Here is a 26265-nt window from a genome sequence, read left to right on the forward strand (position 1 = left end):
ATGCTTCGTTGCAACTCAGTCTTCAGCTTTAGGAGTTGTCAAGAAGCGAGAGACGTAGCTCACTGCATAATTGATGTCAGGTCTAGTGGCAGTGAGATAGATGAGATTGCCCACTAGTTGCCTAAACGCTGATTCGTCTACCATAGGTGAATCTAAATTGGCTGACAACTTCAACCCTTTTTCCATAGGTGTAGAGGCAGGTTTGCAATCTTGCATCTGAAACTTGTAAAGGAGACTCCTGGCATACTTCGACTGAGAGATAAATATATTGCCATCAGTCTGCCAAACCTCAACACCTAAGCAACAATCACAAGTGCACTACCGGTGATAATCAGATCATCAACATAGATAAAAGAATATCACCACTAGTAGTTTTGACATATAGATTGGAATCAGATTGATTCCTTTGAAAGCCTTGATCACTGAGGTACTTATCGATTTTTATGTACCAAGCTCGAGGAGCTTGTTTCAAGCTATAGAGTGCTTTCACCAGTTTGCACACATGGTGTTCTTTTCACCAGTTTGCACACATGGTTTTCTTTATCGGCAACTTCTTCCTGCAACTCACCATTGAGGAATGCACTCTTGGCGTCCATGTGATGGACTTTCCAACCAAACTGGGTGACATGGCAAGGACAAGTTGAATTGTACTCATTTTGGTTGTAGGAGCAAAAGTTTCCTCACAGTCAATGCCTTCTTTTTGTGAGAACCCTCTAGCAACTAGCTGAGCCTTGTACTTATCAAGGGTTCCATCAGCCTTATACTTAACTTTATATACCCATTTGTAGCCAATGGGCTTCTTCCTAGGTGGAAGATCAGAGAGGACCCAAGTGTTGTTCTTCGGAAGACTACGGTGTTTAGCTTCCATAGCTTGTTCCCACTCAGGGATACCTTTATCCTTTGAATATGTCTGAGGCGAATAAACATTGTGAATGTTGGCCATGAGATCAAAATTAATTGTATGCTGCTGTGTGCTCTTGTTTCTAGACGATCTACCTTCAATGAGCTCATCATCATGAAGATCACCAATAGTTTTGGCCCACCGCTTAGGCCAGAGAGCAGAAGTACCAACATCTAAAACAAGTCGATCAACATCACCAGGAATGCCAATAACAAAGTCTTCAAGATGTTGCACAAGATTTTCTAGATGAAAGTTGGGTGGTGCAACAATATGCCTGGGAGACTCCACAACTTTAGAGTCAAAGTCTGCTGAATCCCTCCCATCAGGTGGACCTAAGGGAAGACGAACACCCAAATCCTTAGCCGTTAGAGGCTGATCCTTAGGGCTCAAAACAAGAGAAGAGAGCTGAAAAGATCCTTATACTTCATCAAAAACAACATCGTGACTGAATATGAGAGGATTAGTGTCTATATCAATCAGCTGGTAAACTTTGCGATTATCATTTGTACTCGGTGAAAATGAGTTCTGACTCTTAGAATCCAGCTTTGTGTGCTTAGCATTTGGAATCCAAACATAAGTTGTAGAGCCAAAAACTTTCAAATGGCTGATTTTGGTCTAACTGCCAGACTAGGCTTCCTTTGAAGTCTTCTTCTTCATGGCTTGTGTGGGAGATCGGTTCAAAAGATAGACAGCAGTGTAGATTTCTTTTGCCCAAAATTCAATAAATTTGTAAAATTGTAAACTTGACAAAACCAGAAAATAAAATCTCAAAACAGTGCAAAATCTAATGACAAAAACATTTAGCACAATGTTGAACTCCACATGGATCCACTCGATCAGCTAGGTGGGTTTCCATCCATGAAACCGATTACTTGAAGGATTTTCGTCCTTCCATTGAAGGATGAACCAAGTTCAGTCTCTCCGAATTAGGGTTTGTAAAATGAAATGTCAAGAATGAATTCTCTTTTTAAAAACTATTTTTATAGGCACTTTTAGGGTGATTAAAATAATTTTTCTTCTATTTCACTTTTTCCCTCAATAAAAATAAAATGACTTTTTGAATTCTTTTAATTTGATAATACTTTTAATTCTTATTTTTTAAGTCACTTTTAATATTCTTTTTTAAAACAACCTTTTAAATCACTGCTTTGTACCCCATGCCTAGTATTATCACTCTTGGCCTTCTTTTAAAAACACTTATGATGATGGCCACCCTTGAAAATAAATAAATAAACATAAGTTGCCTTTTAATTTCTTGCTTAAAGTGACCTTTTAATTTAACTTTATTTTCTGACCTAGCAATAAGTCACTTCTATTTCTCCGTAACAATTCCCTTTCTAACTAATTAAATATAAGTTATATTTTAGTTTTCCACTTTACAACAACTTAGATATTTAATCATTTTTAATGCAACCACCAAAGTTATCGGAAATAATAAAAAGTACCAAAGATGAATTATGACCACACCAAAATATTCTTAAGCTCTCAAAATATCAAACTTTTCAAGAATGTTGGAATGTACTAAAAAGCGACATTACACATTCCCGTCAAAGGCTTGCCAAATTAATGTTTTGGACTGTTGCAAATGGAAGATTGCCTTCAGTTTGGCAAACTGAGTGGTCGATGGCTTGGGCGATATATGAACCTTCCCAAATTCTCAAGAATGTCAATCAGCTCTTGCATATGTAAACACACATTTAGATCAGAATAATGCAAGTCTGAGAGGAAATAACAGAACAAGATTAGGACTTTCATTCCATCACGAGTCGGCTGCTATGGTTTGTGTCTTGGCAGATTCAAACTTGGGAAATAATTTCCCAAACATAACAGATTTTCGAGATGCTTTGCCCAGCCACCCAAAAAACTTATAATCGCCTTACATAGGGTGCTTGGGCTGAAATCCAGCACCAAGTTTTAAATTTCAAATGGTGATTTAATAAATAAAGAAATAAATATATACATAAGTAAAGCACTTCTAAACAAATGGAGCTGAGGTCGGCCTTAGGGAAGAGGGGGCATTGCATGAAATCTGCATGAATGCCTTTTACATTAGATTGACACTTGTAATATTTATGAACAATGAAATGAGATTTCAATTAAATTATTTCACTTCATTATTTATTTGTTCCATACTTGATCAGGTTGTACTAGGCTGTGATTTACGAGAGGAAGGAAAGTCCCATGTTTGCTTGGATGATGCAATTGCTGCAATGAGACTAACTCTTGCCAAATTAGAACTTGGAGTAAATGATCCTATTGACATGGGAGAGAGTGAGGTATGAGATTAAGATTTTTTCGATATAAGGTTCTATAGCTAAAACTAAGTGTTCTACATGCATGCTTTTACTTGAAGTATCATTAATTCAGCAGTTAGCCATGACTTTATTGAAAATGGCAAAATGTAGGTAAGTGAAGCAGACTTGTCGAAGCTGTATATTCATAATATACCAGGCTGTATTTCCATGGAGGACCTCATGAATCTATTTCCAAAAGAGTATTCAGTTGAAATTCAGGTTTCCTGAAATATTTTTTAATTTATTTTCTAACAATTTGCATGATTCATTTTAGTTCCCTTGAACATTTTATTTGCATTTGAAGTTCAGAAATTTATTAGATGCAGTATGTCCAGGAATTCTCTCGTATCAAGAACAAATCTAGTACTACATTTGCCATTTTCAAGTCTTCTGAAGATGCAAATGGAGCATTTGAAATTTTAAATGGGATACTTGAAAAGGTAATTTCCTGCATAAAAGATATTGCATTAGTCTGTATTTTGCAAATAGTATTTGCACATATTTTTTTTCTCCATTTTTTCGCTGTCATCCAGTATTTTTAGTAAATTCATTATATAATTTCTTGTGAAGCTGATTGCAAATAGAGAAAATACTATTTAGGAAATTCAAATACAACTTGAAGTGCTTTGCATGGTCAGTTAGATGGTCATCCTCCAACGGTTGGGTGCCTTGACATTGAAATTTTCACACTATTTATCCGTAACACTAAAATTAAAACATTTTAAGATCTACAGATACTAAAAGTTCAACTTCAATCAACAAATAAGGAAAGCCTTTAAATTTTCAATTAGCATTTCAAAAAATGAAAATTTAATATAGTCTAGAAGTTGTCCTTGTCCTTGTCCTTACTGACTTATATATTTCTCAAGAAAAGAGATCACCTAGTGTTCCTTTGTTAGATCTCTATAATGTAGAGTAGCTTGAAACTCCTTTGTCCCTCCTTGGATGCATGTATCCCCATATCTGTATCCGATACGGCCTGGATACATGTTGGATACTGTACCCATGTGTGCCCAAAAAACCTTGATTTTCCAACCATGCCATATTCTATGTGATTTTATTTTTTAAAAATTTGATGTAGACCTTCCTAAATTTAATCTAAAAAACTTCATTCATGCATTTTAAAAGAAAATTTGGTATAAACAAAACCTACACCAAATGAACATGAAGGATCAAGGACATCCATAACACAAAAATTGTCCTGAGTGGAAAACCCTCAAGGGGAATAAAAACCACTCGAAAATGCCTCACTGGCTACAATGTGTCTCACTGACATTTAAATGTGCCTCATTGGCTAATACAATCTGTCTCGTACCAACATTGTTTTGATACAAATACAGAGTAACATCTCTGTTTCTCTTCACAACATCTTCTGATCTCACATCACTTGAGATTCAGAAGCAAAAGTACAATATGCCTCAACTGCTCACATATAATATATCAATTTGCATATGTGAAGTATATGCAGTGGTATAATATAGTGAATCTCTTTCACAGTACACTGCAATTGCTTTACAAACTTTCGCTATAAGAAACTGAATGATGATGCCTTTATATCATTGAAACAATAACTCTATACAGAGTACAATAATCAAATGATTTTTCTTTTTGAAACGACCACTCTAACCCTTTTGAGTGTCTTCAATAATGTATATATAATGTCTACAATTCTGAAAACAATCTGCCAACATCATAACTGTTTTCCAACTTCCTTTTATCAAGTAATGGTAACCAAACTGCAGCATGATCACCAAACCCAAACCAGGGTAAAGAAAGTAGTGGATGATCAACTTAATCTAATAACTGAATGTGTGTTAACTACACTGAGAACTTCATACCCGTACAAGGATTAAGACCATAATGCTGTGCAATATGCATGCTTGGACAGATAAAGAAAACTGTAAATATCAACCATGATAAAACCTTTAATAGAATGCATGGTGACCCATCTTGAAACTGAAGCGAACAAAACTACCCGTACTTGGGTTAATGCAAACAAATCTTCAACACAAAATACACAGACCCACGAATTTTGGACATCCAAATGTATCCACAGACAAGAATACCTGAACAAGGGTTTAGATTTTCAACAAAAATAATCTTTCCGACTGGCCCATAACAGAAATAAGACATTAGAAAATTGAGATTTTGAAATATCCCCTGTACTGAAATAACTGAAAACAAGGAATATTTGACTGTTTGACTTTGAACTGCGTGTTATGCTGTTTTGAGATTTGTGTGCTATGCTGACAGAGTGTCTCAGAAATTTCAGACTAGTGTAGGAGTTGTCAACCACCTATTTCCCATTAATGAATAGCTACAAATGGCTCCTAATGATAGAATGATTGCCAAGAGTGCATATACAATTAATTGATAGTGTTCTTTACCAAATTTGGCACACAAATCATGCACCTACAGCAAGCTGACATTTAATCGAACAGTTGGCATACAACCTCAGAAAAATCATGTATCAGGATGCCACCTTAACCCTTCCTTTATTTCAAATTGATAATCAAATGGGACATTACAATGCAATGCTAATGATCAATTCTTATTCACTAAGTACTCAGAAGATTTCGAGGACTCATGGCAGCCCTTGGCATTGCAACTATATGAAAGATAAGTGCAAGAAATATTAGCTAATGAACCTGATTATGAATCGCCATCCTTAGGCCGACATAGCAAGCAATACCATGAATTTTGAAGCCTTCAATGAACCAAATCGACCTCTTCTCCAAATTGCCCCTGCTGCTGGCATTAGAGTCTGGTCGTTATTGATTTCCAGCAGTAAACTCTGTTATTTTAAACCCTAGGTATGTTAATCAGATTCATATATTTGATTATGCCCTAGGTTGTAATCAGATTTGCAGTATTTTAGTAAACCAACATAGATTAATTGTGCCCTAGGTTTTATTCAGATTTACAGTATTTAATAAGCCAACATAAATCAGAAATGGAACAGCAAACAAACAAGCATACCCTGGGAAAACCTCCAAGGAGGAAAAACCCAGCATGAAAGACCCACAGGTCAGATTATATATTCTCCTCTAAACATAGGTACAATACTTAGCTTGAATCTGATCTGCACATATCAGATCTGTTCCTTGCATACTTCAAAGGCTTGCATCAAGATCCACTATGTCCTCTTGGACAATTTCGCACCAAGCTGAATAAGTTCTCAATCTTCCTTAAGTTCGCACCCTTCTTAAGACTTCGCACAGCAGAGCTAAATCGCCTTGTATATTCTCAACTTCATTGATTATTGACTTGCAAATTATCATTTACTTATATGCATCATTTATTCTTTCAAATGTAAGTTGGCCTCCTTGGATTTTGGCGCCAATGTTAAATGGCGTGTGTTTTAGCATAGCGTGGCATTGAATAGGGTCACGTCACCCTAGGATAGGACCCAGTCCTAAAATGGGGTTCGGATGTTGCCTTAAGGCAATCCGAACCCCTATAACCCCTATATCCCTAGTTACAATTAACAAACTCCTCTCCTTGTCTCCTAAAATGATTGCCTAATCTCTCCTAATGTAGCGCTTCCTTCTTTGGTGAAAATTGATCCCAAGATGGGGAGTTATTAACCAATTTGCAAGGAATGGAGGTCTGATACAAAATTGTCTTCAGACCTGATTGGCTGCTGATTACTTCTCCTTGTCCCTCCAAAATTGCTTCAAAAGAATCGCTTTTCCTCCTTGATGCTAGCGCTGATTCCAACCTTCAATATGAAGCTGCAATGATGGACTAAGAGAAAAATCATGGGTTTTGTTAATGAACCCCAATTCATCTCAGACCTGCACTTTGATCAGCATCTTCCCAAATTTGTCCTCCAAACTATTTTCAATCGAATCGCCCTTCTCTTTCAATGAAAATCGTAGTAATTAGGACCTAAAATAAGATAGTCTGAAGACTTCATGAACCCCAATCACCATGATAATGTAGTAACTCAATAAGCTCCATATGGAAGACTGATCTGTCTCCCACTCTCAGCTGCAACCCCTCGGAAGGTCTTTCACTCCCTCAGTTATGCCATCTATGGGAGTTTTCGTTCCCAAAGACACTATTCTGCAGAAACCTCCTGGTTCTACAAAACCCAATCAATTCAATTATCAACTCTTGGCTTGCCTTGAAGCTCAACTTGATCTCCTTTAATACTTTTTCACCCCAACATCTAGAAGCTTCTAGAAGTGACTTTATGATATACGATTTAATTAGTCACTTTATTAAATTAATTAAATATAAAGTCATCTTTTAATTTTTAATTTATTTGACAACTTTATAAATAATTAACTTAATATTATTAAGTAAAATAATGAATTAAGCTATCCATGAAAAATAATAATATTTTGGACAACTTAACTAATTAAATTAATTAATCAATTCCTCTCCAAAAATGGGGACATTACAGATTTACATTTTACACGAAATCAAAAAATCCCTTAACAAATTACAACCAGAACAATGTTACCAGAATGAGTATGTTTAACAGTGATAACAAACGACACATTAAATTGACACTGTTAACACAAACATAACTGAAAAACCAAACTCAAATCCGTTTTCCTTTTTTCTATACCTTTTCAAAAACGAAGACCAGGGTTTAAGGAATAGAAACACCTATCACTGCATTTTTCTTTCCACCTTGTTCCATGTCAAAAACTGCCTTCACACTACCTAATGAAACCACACTGTCACAACATTCCACGATCCTGTAACCGCTTCAAAAACTTGATCTCATAACAAACCCTAGCTGTGTATACCATGCCTTAGCTTGAGGGCTTTCCAAAATGTTTTAACAACAATAACTTTACAAATGGCTTTGCAAATGACCTTCGGTCTCCTTTGATTTGTTTTTACATTCACGACTCTTTGTCATAAGACCCCGAAACATTCATGTATTATCCTTTTTATTTCCGATGTCTTTGGGATAATAATAATGCCTTAGATCCTTAACATATGTTTGGTGCCCATTGCAAGGTTTATGTACCTTGTTTTATAAATGCCTTTAGAATGGATCATATGACTTATGAAAATATTCATTGGAGGATATAAAATGGACAAGTCTATACAACCTTTTCAACACTTAAGATTGCACTTGCATATGAACGTATATATGACCACACAATATGCCATATAAAAGACTTTTTCAAAATACTAGCGAACAATGTTGCCACAATCTTTAGTATCTTATCACCAAAGCTAGATATATGCACTGTAATGAAGAGGCCATTATAATGATCATGAATATGCCTCAACATAAAACTAAACTACCATCTTTGTCAACCTATATCATATGGTAATGAATCCTTTTTCAAACGATGTAATTATATTTGCATATGATCACTACCTTTTACTATAGCAACCAAAGTCAATGAAGATGCATGCTAAGAGATGACTGTTCACTGATGTCACTGTGATGTTTCCCAATCAAATGTTACTATCTTATTGCTGTTGGCAGACAACTGGAGACGTGTTCATAATTCCACATGATCACTGAAACCAATCAAATGCACTGTCATACTGAGACCAAACATGCTATGGTCTAGTATCAAATCAAATGTATGGAAATGCCACTGCCAAGTAAGCAATACCATATCAATGCCTTTACCATTACCAATATCATAGTGATCTCATATCCTGATATCTGAGAACCCATCAAATGCCAAATGCAAACTGCCTTTTTGACATCAGCTTTTTTGACATCAATAACAAAACCTTATGCCAAGGGTCAACAATATGTGTATGTGTTTTTTTTGACTGTCATATCCAGCTTTATCCATATTGGGGGTCTTAAAAAATGGCCGTATCTGTATCCGATACCGTATCTGTGTCCATGCAACTTTGCTATAATGAATCTGCAAGATAAATTAAACTGATCACTTTAAAATATGCATAAGTGAGAGAAACAAAATGCTTTTATTATCTCAGTAGTACCACTTCGAGGGGGCAACCTCCCAATAGAATATAGACTCCAATTATAAATATCCAAGTTACCTTCCAATTGTGAAGTCATTACAATATATACATTCTTGTTAAAGACAACTCCAACCACTTGCAAAGCATATGCATCCATCTTTATTTAAATATTACCTATGGATTACTTATAAAGCATGTCTACCCTATTGATACTAACATCCATATAGCAGAATAGGTCCATAATATTGCCTTATTGTTCAAAAACTTTGTCCTCAAAGCTGGACATGAGTAAACTTAGAAAGAATGCTGGTGGGTTTCCACGTGGCATCTTTAAGTTGCAAACCTTTCCATTGGAATAAGAGCTCGTCAATGGAACGATTATGAAGGTGCTTGGTGTACGTGTCCAATAAAACATCAAGTTCTGAAAATATGGATTTCCTCATCTAATACAAGGAAACTGCAGAAGGGGACAAATTATTTCCTAGACAACACCTTTTTTTGTAAAAGGCTAAATTTGAAACAGCAATAGTTTGAATGTAAACGTGTTTCAGAACAATAATTGGAAAATGATCAAGAAGCTATTGCCACAACATATACACCTTGGGGAATGAGCATCTGCCATTCATTCTTTGTTTGCTTTGGCAGCACAAAACAGGTGGAAAATCCATTAGATGGACAATGAAACTGCTTTTCAAATGGTAATCTCAAAGAAATAGTATACACATCTCTATTATGATTATGGTAATTGCATATTTTATTAAAAGAATTGAGTGTACATTTATAAGCAATTACAGAGACGTTTCCTAATGAAACAAATGTTAATAGAGAGCGGAAATAGAAACAATCTAATTAAAGCTAATATCACATTATTGACCATTAAATACTAATAGAATAATATTATTCTAACACCCTCCCTTAATGGTCAATTTATCAACTACACCAAGTTGCCCCCTAAATTTTACAAACTTGTCCGGGCTGAGAGACTTGGTGAGGATATTTGCAGTTTTTTGATCCTCTATTGGAACATACTGCAAATCTACTGTTTCGTCTTCAATCAGCCTTTGGATGAAATGATAGTGAAGCTCAACATGCTTGGTGTGTTCATGGAAGACAAGATTCTTGGCAAGTTTGAGCACCCCTTGAATGTCACAGAAGAGCGGTGAAAGACCTACTTGAGACATCTGCATGTTTGAAAGCATCCTTCGAAGCAAAACTACCTTACAAGCTGCTTTTATAGTTCCTCAATATTCTACTTCGATTGACGAAAGAGCTATGACCTTCCGCTTCTTACTGGTCCAAGTAATGACACCTGTTCCCAAACTGAAGACATACCCAGATGTAGATTTTGTCATCAATAGAGCTTGCCAATCTAAGTTTATGTAACCAATGAGTCTAGGATCTTTGTTTTTGCCATACAAAATGCCAAAGTCAAAAGTGCCCTTGACATAGCATAGGACACGCTTCTCTGCAACCCAATGTTCAGCTGTAGGGTTTGTCATGAAGTGAGAAATGTAGCTCATAGCATAACTGAGAAAAGGTCTAGTGGCGGTGAGGTAGATGAGACTGCCCTCTAGTTGCCTGAATGTGGATTCATTCTCAACAGGAGAGTCAGATTTGGCCGACAACTTTAGGCCTTTCTCCATAGGTCTAGATGCAGGTTTGCAATCTTGCATTCAAAACTTGTCTAGTAGAGCCTTGGCATACTTCGACAAAGAGATGAAGATGCTATCACTATTTTGCCAAACTTCAACACCTAAGCAATAATGCAAAAGCCCTAGGTCGGCCATGTCAAATGATTGGCACAAATTGTGTTTGATTTCCTGAATCAAAAGTGTCGAACTGCCTGTAATAATGAGATCATCCACATAGATGACAAGAAGGATGATATCACTGCCAATGGTTTTGAGTCTTGACATATAGATTTGAGTCGAGACTCCTTTGAAAGCCTTGATCAGTGAGGTACTTATCAATTTTCATGTACCAAGCCCGAGGAGCCTGTTTCAGGCCATAAAATGCTTTCACTAGTTTGCGCACTTGGTGTTCTTTACCTTCAACCTTGAATCTAGGAGGTTGCGTCATGTAGATTTCTTCCCGCAACTCACCATTGAGGAAGGCACTCTTGATGTTCATCTGATGGACCTTCTAGCCAAACTAAGCAGCCATGGCTAGAACTAATCTGATGGTGCTCATCTTTGTTGTCGGAGCAAAGGTCTCCTCGTAGGCAATGCCTTCATGCTGAGAGAAGCCTTTTGCTAGTAGCCAAACTTTGTAATTATCCAATGTACCATCAACCTTATAGACCCATTTGCAGCCAATGGGTTTCTTCCCAAGTGGAAGATCAGACAAAACCCAAGTGTGGTTCTTCAGAAGACTATGGTGCTCGGCCTCCATAGCTTGTTCCCACTCAGGTATACCTTTAGCCTCAGAGTATGTTTGAGGCTCATACACACTGAATGTTGGCCATGAGAGAAAAATTAACTATATGCTGTTTTTTGCTCTTGTGCCTAGACAATCTACCCTCAATGAGCTCATCATCATGAAGATCACCAATAGTTTTCGCCCACCACGTAGACTGGAGAGTAGATGTACCAACATCTAAAACAGGTGGATCAACATCACCAGGAATGTCAATAACAAAGTCTTCAGGATGCTGCTCAAGATTTTCTTGAGGAAAGTTGGGTGGTGCAATTGCTTGTATGGGAGACCCTGTAGCAGGGGTGGTTGGTGCAAAGCCAGGAGCAGTTGTATCCCTCCCATCAGGTAGACCCAACGAAAGACAGACACCCAAATCTGTAGCCTTTAGAGGCTGATCCTCAGTGCCCAAAACAGGAGAAGAGAGCTGAAAAGGCCCTCATTCTTCGTCAAAAACAACATCTTGATTGAATATGAGACGATCTGTGTCGACATCAATCAGTTGGTAAGCTTTGTGATTGTTGTTGTAGCCGGTGAACATGACTTTTTGGCTCGTGGAATCCAACTTGGTGCGCCTAGCATCAGGAATCCAAACAAATGCTGTGGAGCCAAAGACTTTCAGATGATTGATTTTGGGCTTGCGGCTTGACTAGGCCCTTTTCAGAGTCTTCTGAACAACCATTGTAGGGGACCGATTCAAGAGATATACAATAGTGAAGACTACTTCTGCCCAAAATTTCTTTGGAACATTCTTATGTTCCAACACAGACCGAGCCATTTTTGTTATGGTGCGGTTGTGCCGCTCAACGACACCGTTATGCTGAGGGGTGTAAGGTGTTGTAAGCTGGCGCTTAATGCCATGTTCACAAAAGTTGGAGGAAGCAGAAGAACAAAATTGCCCTCCATTATCTGACCTAAGAGTATTTATGTGTTGACAAGACTCTTTTTCTACTAAGGCCTTAAACATTTGAAAGACACTAAACACCTTTGATTTTTGTTGTAGAAAATACACCCACATTTTGCGATTGAAATCATCAACAAATAATAAAAAATACTTGGACCTAGTAATTGAAGGAGTGTTCATTGGCCCACAAATGTCATCATGAACCAATTGCAATACCTTGGAAGCCCGCTAGGAATCACCATCTGAAAATGGATTTTGATGCTGCTTTCTAGCTTAACAAGCTTCGCAAATCCCTAGACTTTGGGTCTAAATCTCCGACAACCGAATAACCAGATCCTCTCGAACAAGTTGAGAGAGATAGGGCACATTTAAGTGCCCATAATGCTGATACCAAAGGTTACTGATGGAAGAGCGCTTGGCTGCCATAGCACGCTCTTGAGAAACACCTGAATCAATGAGTCTATATAGACCATGATCCTCAAGATTGATAGCAACTGTAGACTGTCTCTTGGTCAACAATACTACACTTATGCGAACTGAAGATTACATCGAGCGGAGGAGAATGTCTCATAATTTGACTGATAGAGAGAAGGTTGAGTTTTATTCCTAGAATGTAGTAGACATTAAGGAAAATCAAATTCCTCTCACTAGATTGAATCTGCACGTTGCCCTTTTTGACAACGATATACTCTTCCCTTTTGAAGATCACAAAATCGGTGAAAGGTTGATATTCTATGAACCAATCATGTCGATGAGTGAAATGTCGAGAAGCACTTGAATCAATATACCATGCAAGGCTTCACATGATTTGTAGGTCTTTTAGCCATGAAGGTGTCAAAGGAAGATTTGTTCTCCTTAGTGTGCTTTGCAACACTCGCCTTAGGTTGAGAACCTCCTTGCTTGGACTAAGCAGCCAAGTGTTTATGACATTCTAGCTTCATGTGATCGTACTTGTGACAGTTTTGCACTGAACATTCTTCTTCAAGCCTTCTGATGACAGAGCATAGCTCTTCTGCTGAGAAGACTGAGTTTTGCCTTTATCCTTGTGAAAGGATTTGGCTGCAAAAGCTTGTTCTGTGGAGGATGAACTGGCACCATTGCTGAACTGTTGTTTCCACTGATCTTGCTGCAGAAGTTTGTTGCACAACTTTGGAAACTTGAGGTCTACATTAGTTGAAGTAATGTTGAGTGTTTCGACAAAGTGCTCATAGGACCTCGACAGACTCTTCAAAGTGATGACTACCATGCCCTCTTCCTCCATCTTTCCCTCAATTGCTTCCAACTGATCACAAATGTTCTTGATTTTGGTGAGATGCTATTGAAAAGATTTCTGTTCATCCATGATGATAGAGCAAAGCACATTTTTGGGAAAGAAAGCTTTTCTTTTATCGGAAGTCTCATGCAATGCCTTCAGATGCTCCCAAATTTGGGCAGCTATCTTGTCAGACGGAACCTGTGGGAGCTGATCATCGGTAATCGATAGTTTGATGAGCATGACAACTTCATGATTCTTTTCATCAAACTTATCTTGATAGGAACCGACTGCCATAGGACGTGTGGATTTACCCAAATCCATCTGATCAAGGCGCTGATATTCAAAGATTGTCAACATCCATTGCTTCCAGGTGTTATAATTTCTGCTATTAAACTTCTGACCACTTTCCACATAATGTTGGTTAATGACACCATCTTTCACGTTTTTCAAGGCATGAAAAGCGAGGTAAACTGAAGAGGCAATAAATTGAATGCATGAACCTGAGGCACGAATCCCAATGCATAAAAATAGAGGTAGAAAGAATGCCCAAATCTTGAGGCAGAAAAAAAAGAAATCTAATTGCACAAATCTCTATGTACAAATTTCTGAGGACTTAGAAAATTCTGATGAAAACCCAGAAATTTGCCTGAAAAACCCCAAAAATATTGATTAAGACCCAAAAAATTTCAGAAAAAATCTTCTAAATTTTTTGTGCCCTAGCCATAGAAAAAAACAAAAAATTATAGAGGATTGAATTTAAACCCTAGGCGAAAAACAAATCTGCACCCTTCATGCAAACAAACACATGTCGTCGTAGGATGAAAAATTCGTGTTGGAAATCCCGAGTAACAGAAGCACACAAAAATGCGAGCCAAAAATACCTGTAACATGAGCAATTTACAGAAAGGAATTGTTGCGCGGAAAAGAGATGCACCCAGGGAGGAAGGTGTCATGCACAAAGAGGAGGCCGCTAAACAAATGCCTTTACATGGGCAAAGAAATGGTGTCGAAAGAAGACGCGAGTCATAGGTTGAAAAAAGAGGGGCTCGATTTCGAGTTGCAGGCAGAGACAGAGGTTGCATGGAAGTGAACAGACACAGGAAGACCATAACACGTGTTGTTGAAGATCAAGAAAAAACGTCTTAAAAAAATGAACGCGATCAAGTCCGCGATTTTTAGAAAACGCTGGTTCAAAACCCCTAAGTTTTTTTTTTTTTTTCGATTTTTAGAAAACAAAGGCAACACTCCGGATATTGAAGCCCAAAAAACGGCTTTAAAAATTTTTGCACTAAAAATTTTGATGAGAAAATTTTATAATATTTTTTTACCCACTCTGATACCATATTAAGATTATGGTAATTGCATATTTTATTAAAACAATTGAATGTACATTTATAAGCAATTACAAGGACGTTTCCTAATGAAAGAAGCGTTCACAAAGAGTGAAAATAGAAACAATCTAATTAAGCTAATATTACATTATTGACCATTAAATACTAATAGAATAATATTATTCTAACAATCTCAACTAGAAGATTTTGCAATTGAAGGTCAAGAACAAAAAATGTAAAACAATGCGAAAACACGCAATGGATTTCAAAGAATTGATTGAATAATCAGAATGAGCAAAACGCTCATAAATAATACAAGCTATTTACAAGAATAGCAAGTTTCTAAAAAGAAACTGCTGAGAAGATCGAAGACGATCTTTCTAAAATAGAATATACACTGAATGAGCATTAATACTAAAATTAATATATTTTAATATTCTATTACCCTCCCTTAATGCTCAATCTATTAACTACACCTATAGACCCCCTGAATTTTACAAATTTATCAGGACCAAGGGGCTTGGTGAATATGTCTGCTGGCTGCTCCGAGGTAGGAACATACAGCAACTGGATGGATCCGTCTTCAACCAGCTGTCGAATATAGTGACAATGCGTTTCCACATGCTTGGTTCTTTCATGGAAGACTGGATTCTTGGCGAGTTTGAGCACTCCCTGATTATCACAGAACAAGGGAGTAGGACCTGCCTGGGAGACATGCATATCCGCAAGCATTCGCCGAAGCCAAACCGCCTCACAAGATGCCTTAACTGCTCCCCGATACTCTGCTTCTGTCGAGGAGAGAGCCACTGCCTGCTGCTTCTTACTAGTCCATGTGACAGCACCAGATCCCAAACTAAACACATACCCTGCTGTAGACTTACGGTCATCAACCGAACCTGCCCAGTCAGAATCTGTGTAACCACTGAGTATAGGATCAGAACTCCGAGTGTACAGAAGTCCATAATCAGAAGTGCCACTCACATAACGCAGCACACGCTTCGCTGCTAACCAATGATCAGCCTTGGGAGCTGTCATGAAGCGTGAAATGTAGCTCACTGCAAAACTGATGTCAGGTCTAGTAGCAGTAAGATAGATGAGGCTGCCCACTAGTTCCCTGAACAGAGATTCATCCACAACTGGTGAGGATGACTGAGCTGAAAGTTTGAGCCCGGGTTCCATAGGAGTAGAGGCAGGTTTGCAATCCTGCATTCTGAACCTGTCCACAAGACTTCTGGCATACTTGGACTGAGAGAGAAAGATACTGGTCTTAGTCTGCCAGACTTCAACTCCTAAGCAGTAATGTAGAAGTCCCAAATCTGTCATATCAAAAGTGTGGCACAAATCCTGTTTGATCCCAGTGATCAAATGTGCTGAACTGCCAGTAATGATTAAGTCATCCACATAGACAACCATAAACAGAATATCATTACTAGTATGCTTGATATACAGGTTTGCATCAGATGGACTCCGCTGAAAGCCATGATCTGTCAGATACTTATCAATTTTCATGTACCAAGCCCGAGGAGCTTGTTTCAGACCATAGAGTGCTTTGACTAGTCTACAGACCTTCTGTTCTTGACCAGCAACCTTGAATCCTGGGGGTTGCATCATGTAGACTTCTTCCTGTAAGTCACCATTCAAAAAGGCACTCTTTACGTCCATCTGATGGACTTTCCAACTGAACTGGGCTGCCAAGGGAAGAACGAGCCGTATGGTACTCATTTTGGCTGTAGGAGCAAAAGTCTCCTCGTAGTCAATGCCTTCTTTCTGTGAGAACCCACGAGCAACAAGACGAGCCTTATACTTGTCTAGGGTTCCATCAGCTTTGTATTTTACTTTGTACACCCATTTGCAGCTAATGGGCTTCTTCCCTGAAGGAAGATCAGAAAGGGCCCAAGTGTGATTCTTCTGAAGACTCTGGAACTCAGCTTCCATAGCCTGTTCCCACTCAGGTATACCTTTAGCCTCTGAATATGTCTGAGGTTCAAAAACACTGTGTATGTTAGCCATGAGGGCAAAATTGACTGTATGTTGCTGTTTGCTCTTATTACGGGAGGTTCTACCCTCAATGAGCTCAGTATCCCTGAGATCACCAATGGTCTTGGCCCACCATTTAGGCCGGAGAGTAGAAGTGCTAACATCTGGAGGAGCTGGAAGAGGCTCAGGATCAGGAGCAGGAGCAGCAAGAGGAGGATTATTCTCCGGAGGGAACTCAGGTAGTGCATCATCGAAAATAGATTCTGCATCATAACTAAACACATACCCTGCTGTAGACTTACGGTCATCAACCGAACCTGCCCAGTCAGAATCTGTGTAACCACTGAGTATAGGATCAGAACTCCGAGTGTACAGAAGTCCATAATCAGAAGTGCCACTCACATAACGCAGCACACGCTTCGCTGCTAACCAATGATCAGCCTTAGGAGCTGGAAGAGGCTCAGGATCAGGAGCAGGAGCAGCAAGAGGAGGATTATTCTCCGGAGGGAACTCAGGTAGTGCATCATCGAAAATAGATTCTGCATCATCCCTCCCATCAGGCGAACCTAATGGAATAAGAACACTGTGAGGCTGACCCTCAGAATTCTGCTCAGAAGAAGGGGACTGAAAGAATCCTCTGTCTTCATCAAATACAACATCACGACTGAAGATAAGATGTTCAGTGTCTATATCTATCAGTCTGTAGGCCTTATGGTGATCATTGTATCCTGTCATCATGAGTTTCTGACTTTTGGAATCCAACTTGGAGCGCTTAGCATCTGGAATCCAAACATAGGCAACAGAGCCAAAAACCTTCAGGTGGCTGATCTGAGGCTTCCGACCAGACCAAACCTCTTCTGGAGTCTTCCCCTTAACAGCCTGAGTAGGAGAGCGGTTAAGAAGGTAGACAGCAGTAAATACTGCTTCAGCCCAATACTTATTCGGAACACTCCTGTGTTGTAACATAGAACGAGCCATCTCAACAACCGTACGATTGCGACGCTCGACAACACTGTTTTGCTGAGGAGTGTAGGGTGTAGTCAACTGGCGTTTGATGCCATGGGTATCACAGAAGTTGAAGAATGCAGAAGAACAAAATTCCCCCCCGTTATCTGTCCTAAGAGTAATGATACTGTGTCCAGACTCTTTTTCAACAAAGGACTTAAACTTCTGAAAGATACTAAATACATCTGATTTATGTTTAAGAAAGTACACCCACATCTTTCTACTAAAATCATCTACAATGAGCAAAAAATATTTGCAACCAGTAACAGAAGATGTATTCATAGGACCACAAATATCAGCATGAAGTAATTGAAGTACCTTAGATGCGCGCCAAGACTTTCCATGTGGGAATGAAGTCCGATGCTGTTTGCCAGCTTGACAGGTGCCACATACTCCAAGATGCTGAGTCTGAATATCAGGTAACCCTGAAACAAGTCCCTCCCGAGACAGCTGAGAGAGATACTGAATGTTGAGATGTCCATATCTCTGATGCCACAAAGTGCTAAGAGGAGAAACACGAGCTGCCAGAGCCACTTCAGGAGAGTCACCAGTGTCAAGGAGCCTATATAGGCCATGATCCTCTAGACCAACAGCAACAGTAAGACGAGTCTCCCGATCAATGATGGAGCACTTGTGAGCACTGAACACCACATCTAGTTGAGGAGAATTCCTCATAATCTGGCTGACAGAGAGCAGATTAAGTTCCATTCTAGGAACATAATACACATTCAGAAAAAGAAGAGTCCTGCCACCAGACTGTATCTGAACAGTGCCTCTGCCAACAACTGTATACTCCTCACCTCCGCCAAATACAACGGAATCACTGAAAGGTGAGAAGTCTGTAAACCAGTCACGCCGATGAGAAAAGTGACGTGATGCACCAGAGTCGATGTACCAAGCAGAAGACCTGGCATGATCTGAAGACCTCTTTGCCATAAAAGCATAAAAGGCGGACTCCTTCTGCTCGGAATGTTCCGCAACATGCGCCTTCTGGTGTGACACTCCTTGCTTCTTTTGTTCAGAAGCGAGCCTCTGACAGCAATCTTTCTTCATATGGCCGTACTTGTGACAGTAATTGCACTGCACATTTTTCTTCTTAGCTCCATCCTGTGTCTGAGAAGAGCCTTTCTGCTGAGAAGACTGAGAGGACTGAAATTTGCCTTTATCCTTTTGAAAGGATTGAGCTGTGAAGGCATTTTCCGAGGAGGCTGATGTAGTACTACTACCAAATTGCTGTTTCCAGCGATCCTGCTGGAGAAGTTTGGTGCATAGTTCTGAAAACTTCAGATCAACATTAGTGGAAGTAATATTGAGGGTTTCAATGAAGTGTTCATACGATTTCGGAAGACTTTTTAAAGTGATTACAACCATGTCTTCTTCCTCCATAGTCCGACCAATAGCTTCGAGTTGATCGCGAATGTCCTTAATCCTCGTGAGGTGCTCCTGTAAGGACATACGTTCGTCCATCATAATGGAGAACAACTGATTCTTCAGAAAGAATGCTCGGCTCTTGTCGGATGTCTCATGCAATTCCTTCAGATGCTTCCAGATGTCAGAAGCTGTCTTGCCAGAAGGAATCTGCGGTAACTGATCATCAGTTACTGAGAGTTTGAGAAGCATGACTGCCTCCCGATTGCGTTCATCAAACTTATCTTGATCTGCACCAGGTGTACCAGGACTGAGTTCTTTGCCCAAAACAAGCTGGTCAAGACGCCTATATTCAAAAATGGTCAACATACGCTGTTTCCAGATGTTGTAATTGTTGCCATTAAAGCGTTGACTGCCTTCTAACATCAGATTGGTGAGAGAAGCCATTTGCACGTTTCCCAAGAAAAATTCCTGGCTGACCCAGAAAAAAACAACAACAACCCAGAAAAGTGTGCAAAAAACCCAGAAGGATTCTCCTGTCAGAATCTGGATTCGCGGGCTCGAAAATCGAGGCACCCAAAAAAAATGGACAACAACCCAGATGAGAGTTTGAAAAACCCACCACAAATCTGCAAGAAAAACTGGACTTCGATAAAAACTGGAGGTAAGAACTTCAATCGAAGTTTGCAGAGGTCGGCGCCATTGTTTGCAGACAGAAAATGACGCAGAAAAATGGCGAGTTGCAGGTGGCGCCGCTGGAGATGACGAAGCCGAAGCCTGCAGACGTGTTCAGATCGCGACGCGAACAGATCATGGAGCGCGCGGGTTTGCTGGTCGCCGAACAGGTCACGGAAACAGGCGCGGGTGGCGTTGCAGGCGGAGGTCGCGACACCGAGAGCAGAAACGAGCCCTGGGTTTGCACAGAGCCGCGGACACCACCAGGGATGAAGGTTGCAGACGGAACGCCAAAAAACTACGGCCCTGCGCGAACACAGGTCGCGTTAAAACACGACACCAAAAAAAAAACCAACGATTCCGCCCAGAAGCCGAAAAAAAAACTTTGAAAAGTTTTTCAAAACAATAATTTCGAAAATTTCTACTAATTTGAAATTAGGATTAAAAAATTTCCGAAAAAATTCCTCCTGTAGCTCTGATACCATAAAACAATGCGAAAACACGCAATGGATTTCAAAGAATTGATTGAATAATCAGAATGAGCAAAACGCTCATAAATAATACAAGCTATTTACAAGAATAGCAAGTTTCTAAAAAGAAACTGCTGAGAAGATCGAAGACGATCTTTCTAAAATAGAATATACACTGAATGAGCATTAATACTAAAATTAACATATTTTAATATTCTATTAAAATGTGCAAATTGATAAAATAATATGGGACAATTGTAATGTCCACATTTTTAGCAAAAGTGTTTTGTGCACAATTAGTCTAGTTTGATACATATGCAAATTTGGACACCTTTGATGTTTTATAATCACTTTGAATATTGACCTGCTTCTTGAGGTTTTCATACCCAAGATGGTCTACTTGCTACTCCTAAAGTTCGTCCCCAAATGCTATAGTTGCTGTGACTGCATCACAAGGTTGAGAATGCAGTTCATTTTTTGTTTCCAAATTTGTCAAGTGCCTTGTCACATTCAACACATTCGATACTCCATGCTTCCCCCCCACCCCAGTTTTTTGTGTTCCTTGATCTTATGCAATCCATTCCTCAATTGATGACAATCCTAGATTGTTAAGGCCCCCCATTATTCCACCTTATTCCTTTTTTTTGTCTTCCTCCTTATTCCATTACTTAACTCACACTAACTAAAAGAAACTATAGTCCTATCTATTTGCTACTCTTATGCTGCTAGTTCAATCACTCAATGCTATGGATTAGAGAAGTGGACCCCACTTTCAATTCATGCCAAAAATTACCAAATTTTCTTGCTCTCAAGAAAGACAATTTTGGGCGATCTAAAATGTTAATTGATTTCCTCTAGTGATAGAAGACGTATTGGCTATGTTACCACAAGTTTCTAGGACAGGGACGGGGACAAGGGGATGCAATTCAAGGACAGGGACGTGTTGATGTGTATTTTGTACACTATCAAACACAGAATAAAATACCCAAAGGTACCTTATCCTCTCTTTAATAAAGCCTCTGATTGTTGAAGATGTCGCGAAAAAGGATCAATCAGGATGACTCCAAGGTTCTTTGATGTAGGGTCTCTACGTGTGGATAAGCACCAGTGGTCGTTGTGAATGCTATTTCATCAAGGGGCCTTACGTTTCCAAATTGTAGGAACAGAGTTTCCTAAAATTAGCAATTTCTCAAAAAGATCAAAAGGTAGGGTTTGCAAGAGATGAATTCTAATCTAATCCTAAGAATGACTCAATGTAGGCTAGACTTGGTAAGATTCTACCAATTTTAGTATTGCCAAGGAATAACAACTCTACTGAAATTGATGCGATCTTCTAAGGTGACTAATGATTTTTCAATTCATCAAGAATCATAGACACTACCATGAAGGTACATATCAATAGTTCAATAATGATTGAAGGTTTAAGCAATCCAAATATCTCCAGTTGACCACACAAGGCGTCCTTACAATCAGTAAGAAGCTAGTGGTTTGGAACGTGAATCTCACCAAAGATCAAGCCCAACACTTAGTCCTTCAAATTTAAATACTACTTCGACCGAGAATGATTCAAGAAAGTAAACAACCATCAAAATAGCCACAAGAATTGCAATAAAACACCATAACTTCAATATTTTATTGATCTCAAAGCCAAAATAGACAACAATTGCTTGAAATTTTTTCTTCAATGCTCAATCTTGCTACAAAATAACTTTCTTCTCTCCAAAAGCTCTAATCTTCTAACTTCTAACTATCCAATCTCTAATATCTTATTCTAATGACAAAATGAAAATGAGAGAGGGTATATATAGCATCCTCAATTACAATGAACGGCCCAGATCAAAAGAAGATCAACGGCTGAGATTCTGACACCTAAACCCTAATTAGGGTTTGTTACAAAAAGTTCCCCTTTTATTGAACAATATTAAATGCATAGCCAAATATTTAATTGGCACAAAAATCTAGGAAACATAGACCAATGATAATTAAGGTGCCACATCATCTACACCAACCTCTCTTCTAGAACCTTATTCCCTTTCCAATGCTCTTTCTTAGCATATGCAATGAATCTAGACACAATTCCTTCAATCTCAGCAATAGGAATCTCGGGAAGATTCCTCATTCGTTCCTCCAAGCGGATAACCTGATCAAAGGCCTTGAGAAGAGTTGCATCCCATCCAGGTTCGAGTTCTTTGATTTTCTCAATCAGGAGCATAGTAGCGAACATTTGATCCCGTTGCTCATCTGTGATGACATTCTTATCTTTGCAAAAGATGACCTTGACCTTTTCTTCCAACTCTTGAAGATCCACATCTGTCTCAACTTCGATCCTCCTGCCAAGAATAGTACATAACACCTCAAACACCTTGTCTTGAATTGGATGGATGACTTCTTCAACTTGATTGCATTTGGTGCTGATGTCTTCGAAAAGAACCTCCTTCATCTGGAGTAGAGTTGACCACTGGAGTAAATTATGAGCTCCTCCATCCATTATCTTTTCTTGTGCTAGGATCTTCCTTGGTGTTTGCCTAATTACTTGTAGAACAGGAATGATAACATCTCTAGTGTGGGCAAAAGCGGCTACTGTTATCATTAGGTTGTGGATGATCTCAAGGACCTGGATAGCTCGGTGAATTGTCTGCATCATTCTTGTTGCAAATTCAATAGCAATTGTGTGGGATTTGTCAATCCAAGAGCTCATACGCTGAACCAAGCTCTTGACTCTCTCTGCCTCGCCAACTGATTCAAGGGGAAGTGCTTGCATAGGAGACACTGTTGGATCCTGACGTCCCAAGGGCTGATTGAGATGGCTAAAGTAGCCTCTCCAAGCACCGACCTCTCTCTCAAGCTTTCTATTCTTTTCCATTTCTTCCTTAAGCTTGTCTTTAAGTGCCTCAAATGAATCGGTTGCCTCATCTAGTACCTGCTCAGCGATGAGTGGACCAAGTTCAAATGTTTCTACATCATACTCCTCTGCAAGGATTTCACCTTCATACTTGTCCACTGCTGGTGTAGCTATCTGCAACTTCCTGGATCCTGTCTCATCTATGATCATCTTGGACATCTTGGTGGCCTTCTTCTTCTCTGTTACTTCCTGAGAGTTTCCTACAAGGCTCTCTAAGTCAATCACATTATCTTCATCCTCGATCACAATCACCCTTGTTAGTCTCTCCTTCAACCAATCTGGAATGGCAGACCTTGTCTCTCTAACTTGTATCTCTTTAGGCAATGGTTCTTCTTCTCGGAGGGGAGATGTCACTTCATCATCATTCTTGTCTTCATGTAGCTCATTGACTTGGGGAGATCGACTTGATGAATGCTGGGGTGCCTTCCCTTTTTCCTGTCTATCATTTTGCACTATTGACTCCATAGACTCATCCACCTCAGGCATCGTCATCTCTTGTCCTTCAACTTGACTTGTCCTTTTCTCATGTCGAGATGATGTACCTGATGAGCGATCTCGATTAGCCTCTTGCTTCTTCTTGGAGGGTTCCCTTTTCTCAGGTCTTTCTTTCCTCTTCGCGCCTCTAGGATGAGAATTGTCTTCACTTGCGCTTGCTCCTCCTTCTTCTGGTCTTTCCTCCAAAGTATAAGTCATTGGTACGTTCTGTTCTCTTAACTTTTGATGTTGTACATCCACCCATCTGCGAGTACATGACAGAACTGGAGCCATCAAAGCTCTCAAGTCTGTAATCTCAGGTTCATTCCAATCTATCTTTACTGCTTTGTCTTCCTTGTCATAGGATGACTGGATATGTCTACCACTGTCTTGAGCTTGATCGGCCACTCTGTAAACTTTGCATTTCCTGATGAAATCTAAAGGTAATCTGGAATGCATTTTTGTTTTCACTTCTAAATCACTTGAGAGATTCATCCTAAAGTCTTCTACCTGAAATTCGTGCTTGTACTTCCTACCATATGCCTCTTCTATATACCCATAAGGATCAAAATTTTCCCTTGAGGCAAAGAATGCGAATGAATATGAGGCCAACTCCCTCTTTGCATCATCTAAGGCTAGAGCATTAGGACATACCTCAACTGAATTCCCCAATATGATGGGCACGGGAGCTCCATTTCTATGTCTGTGTTTGAATGCCTTCGCATAGTCTGCCAACTGCCTAGTGACCTCGAGTAGCACTAACTTGTCTGTCGGATACCTTGGCAACATGTAGTGGGGTGAAGGACATCCATGAACTCTGATATATGTAAACTTTTGAAACTGGATGAACCAAGCACCGTACCTCTTTATAAGTTCTTGTGCATCTTGAGATAGTCGGTTGTGAATCCCGCCTTGCAATATCCTGGTGATGTTCATCGTGAAGGTATCATTGACTAACTTGTAGTCACTTCCTGATGGATGATGCAAATGAACATAAGAATCACAAACTCTGACTTCCCCGAGTCCTCTCTCGATCACTCCTCTGTGAGGTAGTCCTGCATATTCGAAACTCCTGATAAAGGCATATATGATGTATGAACTCATGTGGAAGGACTTGGTAGCCTTTAGTCTTCTCAACTGCACGTCCAAGCAATGGCTAATAATTCTAGCCCAATGAATCGTTCCTTTTCCTTGAACCATCACTTGGATGAAGTAGAACATCCACTTCTCAAAATAGAAGGCCTGAGGAGCCCTTGTAACTCGATTGAGCAAAGTTATCAAATCTCTGTACTCCTCCTGGAAGTCGATCCTATGTGGTGTGTTGGGAATCTTGGTCAGGCGAGGACGACTTTTGAGTAACCAATTCTTATTGATGATGTTCAAGCAAGAGTTTGGATCATCTTCATACATGGACCTGGCTCCTTCTAGGCTCTTGTAAATCATATCTTTATGCTCTGGAAGATGGAGAGCTTCACTTATAGCCTCCTTTGAAAGATAAGCCAAAGTGTTCCCTTCCTTGGACACGATTGATCTTGATTGTGGGTCATAATGGCGAGCACACTTGATCATCAGCTCATGGCACTGGACTGTTGGAGGGAAACCGACCGCCTTGATAATGCCACTTTCAATTATTCTCTTTGCGACAGGTGATGGCTTTCCAATGTAAGGGACCTCTCGAAACTTCTTCACACTGAAGTTTCCCAAGTTGGTATCTCCAATGTTGCTCCACTTTGACACGATTTTAGTCTCCAATTCTTCACTCCTCTGATCTTCCTTCATGAGAGCTAGACGACTAGTGGATGCTCCTGCCTTTGGGGTCGCCATCTTGACACCTACACAACATTTCATAATGAGTAATATATTTTGCAACATAGAAATATAGAGTAGAAAGGAAGACAAAAGATTTTAATTAGGAAACTTTATGATAAATCTTTGAATTATCATTTCCTAATTAACTACGCAATTTTCTAAAAACTTGAAGTTCAAAACTTAAAACTTCAACGTTGGGACTAGGATGATCTCGCCATACCTCCACTTGAGAATTAATTCTAAAAAATGATGCAAAAATAAGGTGAATTTTGGTTAGGCGAAATGTAGATTGAAGTCCTTCCTTTAGCAATATGCGCCCCCTTTAGTCTTTACAAGCATCAACTCCACCACCTTTAGTCTTCAACACTTGAGGAAAATTCGCTCCAAATAGGCCAGCTTTCGCACTTCCTTCCTTGCTTCTCCAAATCACACTTGAAACAATGAATGAATGATTTGAATAATGAAAACATGCCCCAAATATATAGAGCGCTCACCATTTCACCTCTCCATAGGCCGACTTGATGAAAATAGGCCAAAAAATAAATAAAATTAAAAAGGAAGAGGCCGAC

General features: G+C 39.3%; 1 protein-coding gene across 5 annotated transcripts in view; it reads left to right on the forward strand.

Annotated features, from left to right (window-relative positions):
- The window catches only part of LOC131052706 (small RNA degrading nuclease 1), a 121489-nt gene that overhangs the window by 74756 nt on the left and 20468 nt on the right, over positions 1 to 26265 (forward strand). For 3 of the 5 annotated variants that reach the window (XM_057987288.2, XM_057987287.1, XM_057987291.2), the window contains exons 9-11: positions 3043 to 3177; positions 3307 to 3414; positions 3516 to 3635. In XM_057987288.2, coding sequence (XP_057843271.1) covers positions 3043 to 3177; positions 3307 to 3414; positions 3516 to 3635 — 363 coding nt within the window. The remainder of the gene's footprint in view (positions 1 to 3042; positions 3178 to 3306; positions 3415 to 3515; positions 3636 to 26265) is intronic. The other 2 variants (XM_057987289.2, XM_057987290.2) reach the window with 2 other exon arrangements.

This window comes from Cryptomeria japonica, chromosome 5 (assembly GCF_030272615.1).
Source record: "Cryptomeria japonica chromosome 5, Sugi_1.0, whole genome shotgun sequence".
Taxonomy (NCBI): domain Eukaryota; kingdom Viridiplantae; phylum Streptophyta; class Pinopsida; order Cupressales; family Cupressaceae; genus Cryptomeria; species Cryptomeria japonica.